Source organism: Muscardinus avellanarius (genome assembly GCF_963383645.1).
Source record: "Muscardinus avellanarius genome assembly, chromosome: 9".
NCBI classification, from domain to species: Eukaryota; Metazoa; Chordata; class Mammalia; order Rodentia; family Gliridae; genus Muscardinus; species Muscardinus avellanarius.
Genome location: NC_137795.1, coordinates 25,911,382 through 25,929,834, shown reverse-complemented (window position 1 = coordinate 25,929,834; position 18,453 = coordinate 25,911,382). Strand labels below are relative to the sequence as shown.

Sequence of the window (18,453 nt, the reverse complement as noted above, 5' to 3'; positions counted from 1 at the left end):
TCAAAAGGCCTTAGTTTTGCCAGGCGTGGTGGCGCACGCTTGCAATCTCCGCGCTTGGGAGGTGGAGACAGGAGGAACGCACAGATTCGAAGCCAGCCTCTCTGACTTAAGAGACCCTGTTTCCAAATAAAAATATAAAAAATATGTGTCTAGGAGTGTAGCCCGGAGGTAGAAGGGTTTCCAGGAACCCCGGTACCACAATAAATAAATAAATAAATAAATAAATAAATAAATAAAATAAAAAAATTAAAAAAAAGGCCTTAGTTTTATGGAACTCTGGGTAGATCATTAGCTTATCTGAACAGATAATGGAATTCTTCCTTCTTAGTTCTCAGGATTATCTTGATATTAAGAAATGGAGAGAAGCAAGACTTAAGGGAATAATAACAAGGCTTTGGGAATGCTGATTTTAGGATTATCAAGAGGATTCCAGAAGAAAATATATGTTTTATAAAATGTAAAGTACCCTGTCACTTTGCTTTCACATTTTACTACATACTTACATACTTCTGCTAATTTTACAGCACTGATAAAATGTTTCAGAGCTCCTTTTTGGGTTGATTTTTAAATATGTAAATAATTATACATATATTTGGATATAGCTTCTAGACCACATCTTTGCTGATTGATGGCTAGCTAACTAAACTAGGCAACTTCTGAGTCTGTTGACTGCAGGGATTCTGTATATACTAAACAGTTTTCAGGGAAACATTCTGTCTCCTGCTTTCATTTTATAAGCAGTAAGGATCCCGATATATATTTTTGGAGCTATGAATTTGATTTTTTGAATCATGCTGAACAAAAAATGCTATTACTAATAAAATAATTTGTCACTGGTAACCGATTTCTCTCTTCTACTCTTGTGTTTGTCACCAGAAGCATACATTAGCATATTTCAAAGTTAAGTGGATTTGTGTCTTTTCACTGAGTAATTCTTCGTATGTTTTTATGTGATTTCCCTTGGAGAGTTTAGAAATAATGGCTATGAACTTTCTCTTATTTCTTTTTGCTGCCTTTCCTTCTGGTTCCTTTTCCTCTTTCCTATCAGGAAAGCTGGAAGCAACAAAAATGTCATGGGTGCATGTATAAGGGATAGTAGGCAGGACACATTCCTGTCCCTCTGGATGGAGGAATTTGATTGTCTGGCTTAGGGAGAAGGCGTGGCTTGGTTCTACCATTGGACATCCAAAAGATGTGATTTTTTTTTTTTCCGGGTCTGGAGATGGAACCCAGGGTCATTCGACCTCCGAGCTACACCCCCTGCCCTATTTTTTATTCTTTATTTTGAAACCGGGTCTCACTGAGTTGCGGAGGGCCTAAGTAGCTGAGGCTGTCTGCGAACCGCGATCTTCTGGTCTCAGCCTCCCGAATGCTGGGATTACAAGTGTGCGCCACCATGCCTGGCTAAGATGTGATCTTTAGATAAGAAATGTGTAGATTTACTGACAAAAGGAGTCAAGAGAGTTCCAGAACATCGAGAGATCAATTGTTTGTTCACTACCCTGTATATATTTGAAGTAGTAAAGACAGATGTCTCTTTTGTCCATTCACTTGCAGAGAGTGATTTATCACGTGCTTTTGGAAAACCCTTAATTATGTTTGTTAAGGAGCACAGATTCATCTGTTATCAAAAGGATGAGTTACAGTGTAACCAAAGTATAGTAGTGGGTATGCTAATATTCTTACATAGCAGAAATGTAGAAAATTTACCTCTTGAGAGGTAGGGAATGCCCATGGAAGTTTGCACAGAAGGAGTCAGGACTGTGAGGTAGTAGCCAGAGGTTAAAAAAAGAAATAGTGGGGTTTTAGAAAAAGCACTGTGTGAATGTATGCCATTTTCAATATGATCCACATAAAATAAAATAAAACATTACATGAAGATTCCATTATAAAAAAGAAATAGCAGTTTTTTGTTACTAATTAGCTTTCTCTATAAATTTGTATATACTTTTTGTCTGTAAATTTGTATATACTTTTAAATTGATGAATGTTTAAGTATTAAATGACCATTACCATGATTTGCTAGATTTTTGATCAATTTCATACCCTATCTTTCTTGTCTTAGGACTTACCTAACTCCTTATAGATTTTGCTAAAATCAGATGTGTCTGTTTATTAGTTACTAGTATGGACACTTTTACTATAAAAATATTTTAAGTCTTGAGCCGGGCATGGTGGTGCATGCTTGTAATCCCAGCATTTGGGAGGCTAAGACAGGAGGATTGCACAGTTTCGAAGCCAGCCTCAGCCACTTAGTGAGGCCCTTTGCAACTCAGTGAGAACCTGTTTCAAAATAAAGAATAAAAAATAGAGCTGGGAGTGTTGCTCAGAGGTAGAATGCCCCGGGGTTTCATCCCTAGTACTGAAAAAAATATTTTAAGCCTTGCAGTTTGCCAAGTAAGAAAAGTTGACATTTAAGATATTTTGCATACATAATGCTATTACTTAAATAGATACCCATAAAAATTGATAATGTTTTTTTCTGAAATGTAAAAAATTATGAAAATTAGTTGTAATGGTACTGTGGCACAGAGTTCATTAAACTTTTTATGTAAAAGGCCAGATATTAAATATGTTAAGCATAACTCTGCCATTGTTGTGATAATGCAGCCATAGGTGGTATGTAAACTGATGGGCATGACAATATTCCTAAAAAACTGTTACTAGCCAGGCATGGTGGTACACGCTTATAATCCCAGTACTTGGGAGACTGAGACAGGAGGATCTGGGTTCTCGGCCAGCCTCAGCTACTTCGAAAGGCTCTCTGCAACTGAGACCCTGTTTCAAAATAAAGAATAAAAAATAGGTCTGGAGGTATGGCTCAGAGGTAGAATGTCCCTGAATTAAATCCCCAGTACCACAACAAAAAGAAAATGTTAGTTACAAAAACTAGACAGTGTGCAATAAATAGTTCACAGGTCCTCCTATAGCATAGGTGCTCCAAGTTAAGGCCCCTGCCATGGTAGAAAGTGACTCAATATTATTTTTATCTATTTTTTTTAAAATGCAGGGCTTCAGTAAAATCTCTAGAGTATACTAGAACCAGTTTCTTAAAACTTTTATCACGTTATTGAGAGTCACATAAACAAGGTGATCCATACTAATGACTCCAGAGATGTTCCCAAGTTCACATGATGTGCATGTGAGACCAGAAACAAGAGTCCCCGTGCTCCATGGGATGGTGCTATGCAGACTCCTAGAAGGTCCATGGCTGTTCCTGTGGAATGGAACTCCTTAAACTTCACTCACAGAAGCCATTGCTGTAGTTCCTCCTAGCCAAGTGTCCCAGAGGCCTCTTCAGAGGGGCCGAATCAGCTCCTTTCTGGTCTCTGTTGTCCGTAGGCAGGGGCAGCAAGGACATCTGAGTTAGTGAGTCAGCCCAGATGACAACCTCTCCCTTAGGCCACTGAGGCCTTGGAAAGGTCTTGCAGGCACTGGGGTGATGGCTGGAGACCTCAAGTTCAAAAGAGGGAGTGATAAGGCGTGGGCTTTTCTCTACCACCCCATCAGAGTGGGTTATTATTATTATTATTTTTATTCTTTGTGTGTGTTTGTGTGTATGAATATGAGAGGGGAGTACTGATGATTGAACCCAGGGACATTCAACCGAATGTTGTAGAGCTGTACTCTGTTTTCAGTTTTACTTTATTTTTTGAGTATTTCTTGTCAGCGAGCTCTTCCTTTCCATTGAAACCTCATTTTATAGAAGGTGGATGATTGTTTTGATGTTAGCATAGTGGATTGTAGATGTTATACTTAGGCTCTATGTATTCTTAATAATATTCCTACCCATGGCAGGTGATTGGGTGAGTTTGAGGGATCTAGACACTGCTGCGGGTGAGGCTGACCCTAACCATAAAATAATCTCTAGCTCTAGTGTAGATTCTAGAGTAATAGCATCCAGGGCACTTGCATACTGAAATGAGCCAGGACTTAGACACTCGCATTCGCAGGTCACTTCTGTGCTGTTTCTGGGAGCTGTCAGGCCACTCCAGTATCATTTGGTGACGTTTACTCCTTCAGGGCACTAACCAAGCCGACTTTGATCTCTCTTTTTTAATCTACAATTTTTGTATGTAAATTTCAAACCTTAAAAAGACAGTTTCCCAGGATAGCATCCAAGAGATCTTACACCCTGAGGATATTAAAACTATTTCTTGGGAGAAGAATGAAACTGAAGATAAATTTCCAAGTGTCTTTCTTGGTTATTCTCTGGTTGTAGGTTTTATGATCAACCTAGGCCTGTTGTGAAGAGACCTAAAAATCAATGCCTCTCATCCCTAATGAGACCCTTAATACTTAGCATGATGACAGCCAGTGTGAAATTGAATACTGACAACTCTACCCAGTACAAATATTTCTACTACGCATTTCAATTTAAACATGTGTCAAGCCAGTATACATATTTATGGGACTTAAAGACTATTCCACACGAGGCTTGGAGAGTACACAGTCTTCAAATCTCTGTTGAGTCTAAGAGGACTCTGGTACACTAGTCAAACCCCTTGCAAGTCAGTAATAAATCATCTTTGCAACCATAAGCATGTACAGTTGACTGCTTACCACTGCTCTGCAGACCCACTCCCACCTGGCAGAATTTTAATTCCCTCAGTAAAATTGATTCCACCAGTTCCGCACATTATTCTCCCTGTCTTCCATTTAGCGCGTTAGTTTGCTGACAGTAGAGTACACAGCACTTAGCAGCTGGTTTGTGGAACCATCAGTCAGGAAATTGTATGATAAATAGGAGGTAGCCAGGTTTAGTGGCATTTCCTTCTGCTTCAGCAGTTTTCTGCCTGACTTTGGAGAAGTCATCACGCAGTGTTTTGTCAAGGGCCAGGGCAGGGGATGGCTGCGGTGCGGTAACTAATAACACATGCACTTGAGTTATGATGCACCACAGCTGCACTGCTCATGTGTAAATAATACACCAAGAGGTGGATAATTATGGTGGCTGCTGGCGACAGGGTCTTCTTCTTGTCACGTGTGTTTTCTTGGACAGCTTTTTGGGTCCGTGATGGAATATGTTGCTGATCCACATAGAAATGACAAACCAAGATGCGAGGTGGGTGTGTGGCGTTGGAGGTTTCAGGAACATCTTTTGTGCGGTGTTAGGATTAATGTCATGTAATGTCACGCGTGGTGGAGAACATGTGCATGCTGCTTTTTATTCTTCATTTATTGTTTTAGGCAATGGTGAAACACTTTTGATTTGGAAGAGAGGTGTTCCATTGCCTTTTCTTAAAAATGGCTTAAGAGGTGTGATTTCCACTAATATGCAACACAAGCTACCATTGTTCATATGGACTTCAACAGTCCAGGAAAACTTATTTTAAACTTAATCAAGAGGGAAACACAGAAACTGCGAAACAAACTAAAACCAGATGTCTTTTGGCCCAATCAGATCATATCCATTAATTTTATGTTCTTTATCTAAACCTAATTCCAGAATGTACAATTCATAAATTTCCTTGGAACATAAATAAACACTTTGTATAAACATTGTTACAAGATGCACCACATACTTTCAATCTGGATTAGTTTTTAAACTCACAAAATGCTATAGTCTCAGTCGTTCAAAAATTCGAAATTTTTTTTTATTTTTCTCTCAAATATTTTTTCTTTCGTTCCGAAAAAGAAGAGGGTGAGAGAGTGAATCTAAATTTTGAAAGAATAATTTCATGAAAAGGAAAGAAGGCAAAGTCTTTTCAATGTCAGTGATAGTATGGTGGAATTTCCTGGGGGAAGAGATTTTTATACTGCTTGGGTATGCTCTTTTGATTTTATAGGATTAACTGTTTGGTCTCCATCCCTGTCCACATAATCACTATAACTTCATTATAAATATTCATATAAAACATAATGAATCTTATTTCCTGGATCTAAGAAGCATATATTAAATGTGGAATAACTTCACACATTTTATTTAGTCCTGTGTGTGTGAAAAGGGACTTTGTATTTTGTCATAATTCCTAGTTACACCAACATAGAGTATACCAGATAGGGTTTAAATCCCCTTATCTGGTGGAGAGACTTTAATTGTAAAAAAATACAGCAGAGAGCCCAGAAGTAAGGAAGTAAACCCCTGTAACTTCCATCTCTGACATAGTGTCACAGTGTCTCTGGAAATGGCCTCGTAAAACAATGTTCATGAGGAGCCAGTGTGGGAGGAGGTCCTATTTTATGAATGCTTAATTTACACACAGATCTAGTGAATTTCCTTCTCTGATTTCCAAGAGAAGATGGTATGCGTTGAGAAGTCTCTTTGTATCAGCAGTGGCAGCCTGAAGGTTTAGAAAGGAAAGTAAAATCATGCCATTTTGATGGCCCTCTACTTTACCCTAGATTTGAATCTTATTAATGTGGATTTGTTTCAGAATTTAAAATCAAGAAACACTCACTGAGTGTGTGTCAGACTTGCAAATTAATTTCAAAGATTACTCCACTCAATTTTGAGTTATGGAGAGTGCATATTTATATCAAAAATGGTTAAAAAATATAGGCTAGTTTGGAACTCTAGAAGAGAGCTTTTAATCATCAAGAGTACTGAATTTGGTAAAGCAGTGAATTTGCCAACATTGCTGGATAAACTCTCAACTAAGCAAATCAGCTATTAATATTTTTATTGAAAAAGAACTGATTCCCACATCCTTTAAGTCCTAAGTGGTGAAATATAAGTAACTGATTTTTCCTCAGGATTTTATGAAATGTCTAAAGTATGATAAATGATCAGGTATATATCCTTCATCTGTTGAAATTTTAGCATTGTTTAATGTCATGATATCACAGTAACAGTGATTTGATAATACCAAAATGAGTCCTTCCACACCACAGAATCCTTCCTTACCTAGTCTTATGGCAAGCACAAAACACATTGCATAAGTGACGTTTTTCAGGATAATAGTTTTTTGGCATTATTTTCTAGATTTTAGATCTGGTGGAACACTGGTAGAATCACTGCTCTGGATCTTTCCTTGGTGGGCAATGTATCTTCTATCACATATCTTCTATCATTACAGTAAAGAGTTTTTCAACTCTTTATTTTTTTTCATAACCATAGTCTTCAGATTTTAAAGCAAGGGTAGAGCTCAAAACAAGGGAAGTAATGTATATTATAATTTAAAAAAGTGTTGTTATGCTTACATTCTAAAAGGTGCTTATTAAAGAAAACATGGAAAATAGAGAAATGTGTAGGGAAGAAAATTATGACCACCTGAATTCAGCAGACATGCATGCCATCCACTTCAATTTAAGAAGCTTCATGGTGGGGGGTGCGTTGTTGCTAGCCTCAGGGGTGTGGCCAGATCTTAGCTTGTGTGGGGTCGGCACAGCCTCCCAGAGCCCAAGGCCTGTTTCTGTGCCTTCTTCCAATGTTGCTTAGACCATGTTCATAGGGCCTTGTTTGGACTTGCCTCGTTTGGACCTGCAGTAGCACAAAGGCAAAATCTTCAAACTTTTAGAAGAAACCCTGAGCCATTCTGAGGCTTGTTTGGTGTTCCTATCAGCCCCAGACATGCTGGTGATGTGCAGGCTCCCAGCATGACTAAGTGTGGAAGGGTACACAGTTAAGAATACATTTCTGTGTATTTGCTGTAATGTCGGTCTCATAGCTATGGAGTCAAACCTCTAAGTTTGGGCTTCCTTTATTTTGTTTCTTGGGACCTGGAATATTACATATGCTTATAATCATGAAATCTCTTAAAATGCTTTTCAATTTTTGCAGTGATCATTGTCCTTAAAAACTTATTTTCAGATTTGTAGGAGACAGTGGATACAAGTTATTATGAGCAGAGGGTGTCGAGGCATAGGGAACCCAGGAACCAATGAACAGTTAACCAGAGGAGGAGCAGGAGGCCAGGTGGTCCAGGCCGGGTCATTGTTAAAGCTAGGCTGGAAGGAGTTCTCTGTGTTTGTTCTGAATTTCCCTCAGTGAGGCTGAGTGGAGCTGCTCATCACTTCAAACAGAACCTGTCTTCTCCCTGGCAGGCATGTAGATTTGCTGCCTGGGTGTTGGGACTGTGGAAGGTTAACCAAGCTCAAGAAGAATGAAACATGCATAAAAAAAAAAAAGAAGTGTGTGTATGTACATATACCCACGTAGATTCCAGCAAAATCTTTGGAAAGGATACCCTTAAAAACATCCAGGGCATGGGAGACGTGAGACTAGTATTTGCATTATTATGCCTTTGTCTGTAGTGTAATTTTTCCTCTTGGGTTTTCATCTCCTTTCAGCCCTGTGTCTGGACAGCCTTTCCTCCAGTGGGAAGCTATGCTGTTCCTCTCTTCCATGTTTTCTTCCCTGGATTTTAGTTGTATTCCTGGCCTCTGCTTTTTCCAGTGCAGGTCCATATTATTTATCCAGTTATACCTTTGCTGTATGTCTGTAAGCTTCAGCATAAACTTTCAAGAATTCCTCCAGAAATTTTAGAAGTAGATTAGGACAAAGTAGGATAGAGAGGACACAGGTGGCCTCATGGGTGGGAGTTCAATTTCAAAGTGTTCATTTTCTGTAAGGTGGACTTTCTTTCTTTTTCAGACCCTCCGCATCTTTTTCCTGCCTTCCATCCTCCTGTACCAATTGATGCCAGACATCATGAGGGCCGCTACCATTATGATCCGTCTCCCATTCCTCCATTGCATGTGTAAGTACTAAAACTTCACCCATTAATGAAGTGGGACACAACATGGGTTTTGATGGTCTCAGGATGTTCTGTTAATGGAATGCCTCTGAGCTTGAGGGTGTGATAGATAGAAGTATAGGATTCACTTTTGAAATATAGCAAGCATATCTGTCCCTGGATTCACTGAAGCACATCCCTCTGTTTCCTGAGGAATGCCTGTCACACTAGGTAGCTGGCCAGTATTTACTATATATTTTGATGTGTTCTATGGGCTGTAAATACAAAATTAAAAAGTAAAAGCTTACTGGAAGGTTAGCATTTAGAATATGGATTTGGTCAAAATTACACTTGAAGTTTGTCATGCTAAAATTTTTGCTACATGAAATTCCTATCCTGAGGATCACAGTAAATCATAATTAAAATTTTATGGTAAATTTTTGTAGCCCTCATGATATGTACATTAACACTCAGTTGACTGATGGGAATGTCACCCAAACAAAATGGCAAATGTGATAGAGCACATGGCTTACACAAAGATAAAAGGAACGAATGGTGGTGATAAAATGGATTAGAAAGGGGGAAAGAAAATCTTTTGGAAATAAATATCATATTACTTTGTTTGGAGGGAAAAAGAATAGTGGATTTGCAAATTAAAATAGCATTCTTTTTCAGTCCTGTCCAGAAAACTGTCATATGCTATAGTAATTGGAGCCACTCTCTGAGAGGGGCTGTCCCTTGCTAATAGCCTTGATATACACATTTAGTCATATGTAATAATCACCCTTCATTCTGAGACAGTAAAGTTAGAAAAGAACAAGTAATACTTTGAAGAATAATGCTGGTTATTTAGATGGTAGATTGCATCTCCATGGCTATTAGTTACAGCTGTGTAATTACATATTATGCTGAAGAAAAATGAAGTTGTTTTAAAACAAGTCCTCCTCTGTGAACAGAATTAATTGATATTAACAGTCCTAACTACATGCCCAAGTACACATATAATATTTTACCAACAGTTTTTTGGATCCATCTCCCATTACTGAATTGTAATTTCAGCACAGATTTGCCTGGAGGTAAGTAATAAATCTGTGTTGCAGACTTCTATAAGCATTAAAGGAAAAGTGGGTATTTATAGAGAAAGATGCAGAAACTTGTGACTTACTCTTTGACTCTTCACTGGAACACAAGTAAGTATTTACAGGGTTCTAAAGCCTGCTAAAAATACACTCACATAAAACCAAGAGGCCAATTTAAGATCCCTATACAAAGAGAAGGAAATTCCAAATTCAGTCTGAAACATGACATGTAATTCACCCCATTATACAGAGCTTTTATGGTACTGATGGGACCACATGGATCTCAGATGAGGATATACCCCATGACGGGTATGCCTTGGAGACAAGGATGGCTAATTCCCCCCCCAGACTTAAGTCTCTCTAAATAATGCAATTTAAATCATATTTTCTGTGGAATTTTGGAGTACTTTACTCTTTCAAAAATCATGTTCTATTGCATGTTTATCACTATGAACTACATTATAATGTGAAACTATAATGCACCAATAAAAGTATTAAGAAGAAAAAGAAAAACTTAAAATGATTTTAAATAATAGCCTGACCTGTTTCATCTGAGTTCATTATAATTAGCTTTATAATTAAATTCAAATACAGATTTGTCAATAACTCAAGTCTTGATTCTTTGGCAAAATATTATAACAACAAACCCTCTTGCAGCACCTGTTGTATATTCTAGATCCTGATAATTCTACCTACATTGGTTTCTAGTGATGACAGGTCCTCCAGATAAGGATAATCAGCATGGGGTAGAGGAATTACACTTCATATGTGGCTTTAATTTGGGATTTCTGCATTTTAGTACTTTCTACTTTTTCAGCCAAGCTTTTAAGGTATTTTTGTAGCAATTGACTAAATTGTTCTCCAGCAGCCTAAATGTATAATTATCAAAGATTCATAAAGATTCAAAGATGTTAGATAGGCTTGTGTCTCAACAGAGAAGTTCTGGAAGGAATGACATTGTGAGTTCAGAACATGGGGAGCCTGTGGGTCTGTGCCCTCCAATGACTACTAGACTTTTACTCATCCTAGCAGGGCTCTAAGTGGGCAGTGAGCCTGTGAAGTGAGCTTCAGGGATTTGTTGCAAGTCACACCTGCATGCCGTTGTTAACAGGACATTCTCTCCACATCACCCACAATGGACTTTCCTTTCTGCATAGTGAGCTCCTACTAATACTCATCCTTACATCCTAACTCAAATATTACTTCACCTAGATCACAGAGGCTTTTATTGTAGTCCTTTTGTTTTTCTTGGTAATTTATTGTGAACATCACTGTCCCCTGCTAGTTGTGTGAGCAGTGTTCAGCACTTGGGCACTTTGCAAAGGGAACTCAGTAGGCAGTTGGGTGGTATGCTGTGATATGGTGGATGAGCAGTCAGAGGTCTTGAATTCCCTCTTTTGCTTTGCCGCTTAACTTGTGCTGTGAACTTTGACATTTTATTCTTGATGTTTTGGTTTTATTAGATGGAAAGGAATCTATCTACATTAGTACAGGGAGAGTCTGATGAATAATGTTCACATAAATCTTGAGAATCACGGAGCTCTAAATAAATAAGTTTAACAGGTGAGGTGATGGGGTCAGGGTAAACCCTGAGATTGTCTTTTCTGTCCTGCCTCAATGATGAGTCATTTGGTTGCTTTTGCGCCTTCTTGACATGTGAAAAGTGGACGCTTCTTATCATCTTGGAAGCAGAGGATAATGTTAACAAATATGGATCAGCTTACTATAATCTTTGAAGCAAGCCTTTGTTGTGGAGTAAAATAATAACTTGAACAAATAAAATGATTTCATCTAGAACTTGAATTTCAAAATGCTTGCTATATAATTACTTTAAAGAAAATATGATCAAGGGAGCGTACTAAGCTTTTAGAGTCAATATGTTTAATTATAAGAAGACAAAATTTGGAGTTATTCTCATTATTTTGTACATACAATTTTCTTCTGGTGCCAACTTTAGAAAATAAATAAGTCTCTGAAAAACAAGGTTTTGTGTTGATGGAAATGTGGACAGGTCTCTGTTTAGAAAGATGGCAGGCACTGCGATAATTATGCTATCATATCCCATCATTAAAGATTCTATTGAAAGAGGTTTATAAATTGCTCCTCTTTTTAGATAAACCACCCTATATTAAGGCATCAACGATATGGTGCGGAATTAAATTAAAATCTCATAAAATGAAATATGTTCTGTATTAGCTGTTTGACACTTAATTTGCCTCTGAATGAGTAGAGGAAATCACAAATTAACCTGCCTTTGTTTTTCCAACCATGGCTTATTAGGTGTTAGAACAACTGCAATTACAGCCTAATAATAACCACTAAGCCTTATAAATATGTACGGAAATACGTCAGCTTGTGTTAAAGAACTGTATTTGTTAAATGGAGTGCCTTTAGCTTTTAGCCTTAGGTCTCAGTGTTATCCAGGATTTATGGTTTAGTGGTGTTAGATAAGAGAATAGAAACTTAAATTGATTCATATTCAGTACTAATAATAGTAGTAGAATTTATTAGTATTTCCTTTAACTCAAAATTATGAATTTGGATTTGGAATATTTAAGTGGGACATATAATATGGATATCATCTCTCCCTGAGTTTTCATATAAGGTGGCCTTATAAAAATGTACAGTTTTGCTCGGGCGTGGTGGCACATGCTTGTAGTACCCGTGCTTGGGGGGTGGAGACAGGAGGATCGCGCAGGTTCGGAGCCAGCCTTGCTGGCTTAAGAGACCCTGTTTCCAAATAAAAATATAAAATAGGTCTGGGAGTGTAGCCCAGAGTTAGAAGGGTTCCATCCCCAGTACCACCAAAAATAAATAAATAAATAAATAAATAAATAAAGTATGGTTTCTATATTGTGTTTATTTAATTTGAATGATTTCTTAAGCATGGATATAGGGAATTTTCTCATATCTTCTAGGACTTCTGTCTGATACACAGAGTATCTCTTCTTCTCCCAAATCATTTGTTATGACCACCATTTCTATGTTAAGCCATAAAGTAAAATATGTAATGTTTTAGAAAAAATATCAAAGTCTACTTTATTATATTGTGAGATTACTTGAAGCATTAATGATAGAACTTGATTTTAAGTATACATAGTTGAGACTAATTTCATGTGTATATTGCTACATGGTCTTCTCTATATTCCTTGCCTTGTCTATTTACAGCAGGGCTGCACCCTTGCAAAATCTGAACTGGCACTTTCCATTTCTATGGGATTTGATGATGCCTCTAGAAAAAAATTATTACACATTTTTAAAATCTGGGGGAATGACTCAGAGGTACAATGTCCCTGGATTCCATCCCTTCTACCACACACACACACACACACACACACACACACACACACACACACACACACACACAATACTTGGAATTTTGGCAATAGGTATTTACATCCTCCTAATCCTAGAATATACTTGGAATTTCAAGTACTACCTTCCACAATAAAAACAAAAAATTTTCTCTTGCGTTTAAAGTATGTACAATTTTTTAAAGTGTTAGAACTCAAGCGTGCTTTGTTTCAAAAAGTTGGCATGGTGTATTTGTAGAAAACCAAATTATCAAGTAATTTAAAATTCCAATTTGATTGCATTTATTCTGGATTTTCCCGGGGTGGGGGGAGTAATTTATTCTTTACATCCAACCTTTTTAGCCATAGTTTTCTCCTTCATGGCTCAACATGGATTGGATTTGAGATTCTCCTTTGGCTTTATATTGAGATCTGAAATTTATTTTCCAAAGCAGCATCCTTAGTTACTAGTCCACTACAGTACTTGAAGCCCCACTGATCTTCTTGCTGGTAGAGAGTTGCTCTTGCCTTGTGCGGTGCGGTGGATGTGAACAGCACTGCACCCCAGCCACATCTGGAGCCAGCACAGGCTGAGGCCCTGCAAGTCATCCTCCTCCTTACTAGTTTAGTCAGAATCCCCACTTTATCTTTTCTGTCTGTGGGACAGGAGCACTCACTTCCTCTTGCTGAGTCAGTGTGGCTCATTCCAAGACGGCCTGACTCACTGAAATCACTCCTATGCAAGAAGAGTTACTCTTCCCACTGAAAGTGGGCCATCGGCAGGACTAGGAGGAAGGATTCAGAACACTAGAGATTCAGCTATGAGATAGCGTACACTGGGAATAAGTAAAGCTTTGTCTGCATGACCAGACTGCCTTTTAGGGATGTGAACAGGGAGATGAGCTGCAAGTTTGGAGAATGAATACATGCATTACATCCCAGAGAAAGAAAGCTCTAAAAAAAAGACACAGCATTATGGTAAAAGCTTGTTGGGAAGAGAAATATGAAGTAGCTGACCTGAGCTGCTACTGAGTCTCCTCCCTCTGTGAGTTCAGTATCTTTCTTGTTCTGGTCTTGTGCTTATTGGGAGCTTAGATAATATTATTCAAAAGAAGCCTTCAGCCTAGCAACTTACTTCAAACTTTACAATGGCCCTTATGCATAAAAGAGATTTCATTCATTTCATTCTTGGGCGGGGAAAGCCTCCAGTAAAATATGGAGATTAGCAAAACCTTATAATTGTATTTAGAGGCATAACTAGTTTGGAATATTTTGATAGCATAATTTAAAATGAACAAAGGAAAGTCTTTTTTTATCTTCTAGTGTTTGTGCACCACATAAACATTACTTAGTCTGATAAAGTGTACTCACATATCAGATTGTATCAAATACTTTAGCTAACAATAATATTCTCTTCCAAAAAAGAAAAGGAAGCCAGGCATGGTAGCACACACCTGTAATCTTAGTACATTGGAGGCTGAGGAAGGAGAATCTCAGATTTGAGGCCAGTGGAGACCCTGTTTCAAAATAACAATAAAATAATGCTGGGGTTGTAGCTCAGAGGTAAAATAGCCCTAGTGCCACAAAACAAAATAGAGGGAGGGAGGGAGGAAAGGAAAGGAGAGGAAGCAAGAACTAGATTTTAATTGCACCTTTTGGGACAAAGACTGTGTATTTCTTTCTGTTTGCTAGGCTGAGTTATGTCTTGCACATAGTAGCTCCAAAATAAGTACTATTTTAAATGATAGTGGGTCATTGTTGAGCTACTGCTGTTGCTGGCACTTTTCTTTTGTTTTTGTTCATTTACTTCTGTTATTGTGTGACTCCATGCCAGCAAAAGTAGCACACTCTAAAGTGCAAAAGCAAAAGCTCAATCACCAGGGTTCTGTGAAGAGTGCCTACCAGGATGGCGGGAGCTCCCCACTGCTGGGCTGGTTCCCTAATGTGACATCAGTTAATGTCATAGAGATTTGTAGTCACCTTCTAAGATTGGGCACCATTGTGCTTCACAGGCCCTACGCATGGAAACACAGTTTTTGAAACTAGTAGTCTTAGAATACCAAGATTTCAAAGATAAGGGGGAAAATGAATAGATAATCAGCATGAAAAATGTATAATAGTGACCACTACTCATGTTGAATACTTACTTGATCAGCTGGGCACAATTTTAAGGAATTTTATAATCATTTTTGTAATACTTATAAACACTCCATGATGGAGTTATTATGACTGGGCCTCATTTTAAGGATATAAACACTTTAGTGCAGAGAACTCATGCAGTATAGGAGTAGGTCATGCCATTATTTTAACGCAGCATCTGGCTTCGCACCCCTTCTCATGACTTTGACCCTCTGCTCGCAAGCAAAAATGAGCCACACACTCTGCAGCACTGATCTTATGTTTACTGGATGGGCAAAATGATTCGAACACTGTCAAGTGTCACTGGCTGTCATTGTCTTAAGCAGATTTTTTTTTTTTTTTTTTTTTTTTTTTGGTGGTACTGGGGTTCCTGCAAGCCCTTCTACCTCCGGGCTACACTCTTTTTTTTTTTTTTTTTTTTAAATTTGGAAACAGAGTCTCGTAAGCCAGTGAGACTGGCTTCGAACCTACGCGATCCTCCTGTCTCCGCCTCCCAAGCGTGGGGATTACAAGCGTGTGCCACCACGCCTGGCTTAAGCAGATTCTTAAGGCAGAAAATATGGCAGTGTGGAGAAGACTCATAAAAAGCTACATTCAGGCCTTTTCAACTAACAAACTTGTCTGTAGCCAAAAAAAAAAAAAAAAAAACCCAAAAAACTAGACATAGAATAGTGTTTACTGCTGTAGAATTTATGATGCCAAACTGAGCAATTTATATATATCCAGCCAAGGGTGTGGTTTCACATATTGCAGTTCATCAACTTGATGGAATAAAGAACAGCACTTAATTACCCTGGAGGAGACTATATTAACACTTATGACTAGTGATTATAGCAGTTTAGCCAATAGAATCTAAACCATGTTGGGTTAGATCACAATGTCCATCTGCCTGGAAACTTCTTCCTTCAGATATGCATGGCTTGCTCTCTTACTTTATAGTTTCCTTGCTCAGATGTCTACTTACCAGAGAGTTCTACTATGAACAACCATCTAAAATAGGTTGTAGCCTGTGGCCAAATTTGGCCCATAGACTGTTTTTGTCAATGAGGTTTGCTGGAATACAGTGATGCCCATTGTTTACTATTTATTATCTGCCACAGTTAAATAATCCAAGCCAGAGTAGAGTGATTGTGACAAAGGGGACATTACCTGAGAATACGAAAAGATAGTTTGCCAACCCGCGATCTAAAATAATACCCCATCCAGCTTCACTTTTTGCCTTGTTTTCTGCTTTCTTTTTCTTTTTTTTGTTTTAAATTAAACCAGAGCCATACATTATATTTTACTCTTTCAGGCTTTTTTAAATGCTATTCCCAAAGTTTTCATTGCATAGCATCTCAGTTCAAAACAGAAAATAACCCATATTGTTTAATACTTGTTTCTCAAAATTAATAGAAAAAACTTAAAGCCTGCCTAATTTTCAAGAACTTTCATAGACCATCTATCTTCCTGTGTAATTCCTCAAAGTACCTTTGAACATGTGGTCGAGTTTCACTTTCTAAACTTTTAAATATTTGATGAGCTGGCAGCATAAATCTAGAGAAATTAGTATACATTTTATGTTGCATTAAGAAAAGAACACAAAACAAATAAACACGGGCATAATACTTCTTTTTTTTGCTGTATTTCTAATGGCTGACATATTGAATTTGGTCCTCAGTTTCAGAGGAGTGGGCCCTAACTATAGTGCATATTCAAGATTCTGAGCGTCAGCTTCTTGGGTAAAATTCCTGTGTTCTTTGTGCTGCACTCGCAGCACAGTCCAGGAGCAGATATTGACTGCAGCATTCACGGTCACTGAACCGGAAGCTGCCGACTCTATAGAGGCTGCTGTCAAACCTGTTGCAGGGGCCTGGGAGGTACTGGACTGTAACCGACTTTTTTCTTTGAGTACAATGCTCCTACTCATGTTAAGCCTGGCATCAAAGAAAACAGAAATTTACTGCCATCGTTTTATTTATTTTTCAAAATATGCATTGGTACAAATGGAACTTGAACAGAATTTGTCCCCATGGGAAGACACTTGGTGGGGAGTTTTACATGATGAATACTCCCCAAAGCCCTTTGCAGCTCTTCCTATGTGGCCATCTCTCCTTCACTAGGTAACAGAGCCCACTTTTCACTAAACAAAGACATACCATTTCCTACAGGAGCACAGCAAGCTGAGTTTATTTCAGTCCTTTCCCCAGGGGAACAAAGGCCCGTGACACAGGGCTGCCTGTCATTCATTCTTATTATTGTTGCACCCCCATCCCTGCTCCCAAGGAAATTCATCCATCAAAAACTAAAATGTTAGCAGATAGGTTTCCAGGAACTGCTTGCTAACTTTTTGAATACAGTAACAAGTTTGCAAGGTTCTTACCTCTTCTGTGACCCAAGCATGCTGAAAGGAAATATCAGGAGAAAGATATGGTTTGAAAAACTCATACATTGAGTCTTTAGTAAGATAGAGCTGTTTTTGCAGAACATTCATTAGGTAACTATGAGAGAAATTTGAAAACAAAAAAAAAAGTTGGCCATTTTTCATTTTGATGTGATCTTTGTAAAAGGCTAACAGGATAGGAATATCATTACATAGCTGTTCAGTACAAATGAACATCAAATGGCTTAGTGGTCTTTTGTTTCTCTTCTGCGCTGACCAAGCTACATGGTTGACATTGCATCAATTTTGATAACTTTCATGTTGAAAAACACCAAATGATCAAGTGCAATTCTTCTCTCACCCTCCCTCCTTCCCCCCTCTCTTTCTACACACACACACACACACACACACGGAGGATCAATCTCTCTCACTCCCCCCCACACTGGGGGAATCTCTCTCCACACGTGCGCGCGCACACACACACACACACACGGTGGGGGAAGAATTCTGGGGATGGGGATGCATTTCCAATAATAAAAAAGTGAAAGTCTGTAACATAACCTAAAGGCACTTAAAATCCCTTCATCTCCTATTCTGGATTACACAGCATCTCACATGTTTAAACGTGGCAGATATTTAAAATTTTCTTAAGCAGCTACAGGGAGGTGAAAGATTCACTAACAAGAAGCTATCCCTCAGGACAGTTTCAGGAACAGAAGCTTACCCCCTATCTGAAAATCCAAATGAATACTAAAATAAATTGTGTGTGCAGTTGCAGTTAAAGCATTCTCTTGTTATTTTTTATGCCATTCTTTAAAAGATTTACCTGCTTCTGGCTGCTAGACAGCACCTGTAAATTGTTCCTAGGGAGCCTGATCCCCACCTGGCCCTAGTCAGTCCAGGTAGCAAGTGTTGCAGCTGAGTAAGTTATGGCAACTCGGCACATTAACGCCCCCCACCCC

At 38.4% G+C, this 18,453-nt stretch overlaps 1 protein-coding gene across 1 annotated transcript in view; it reads left to right on the top strand.

Annotated features, from left to right (window-relative positions):
• GLI3 (GLI family zinc finger 3) overlaps window positions 1-18,453 on the top strand; it is a gene marked incomplete at both ends in the record, with an annotated part of 292,363 nt that overhangs the window by 155,424 nt on the left and 118,486 nt on the right. The window contains one exon of the mRNA XM_080701835.1: window positions 8,537-8,642. Coding sequence (XP_080557961.1) covers window positions 8,537-8,642 — 106 coding nt within the window. The remainder of the gene's footprint in view (window positions 1-8,536; window positions 8,643-18,453) is intronic.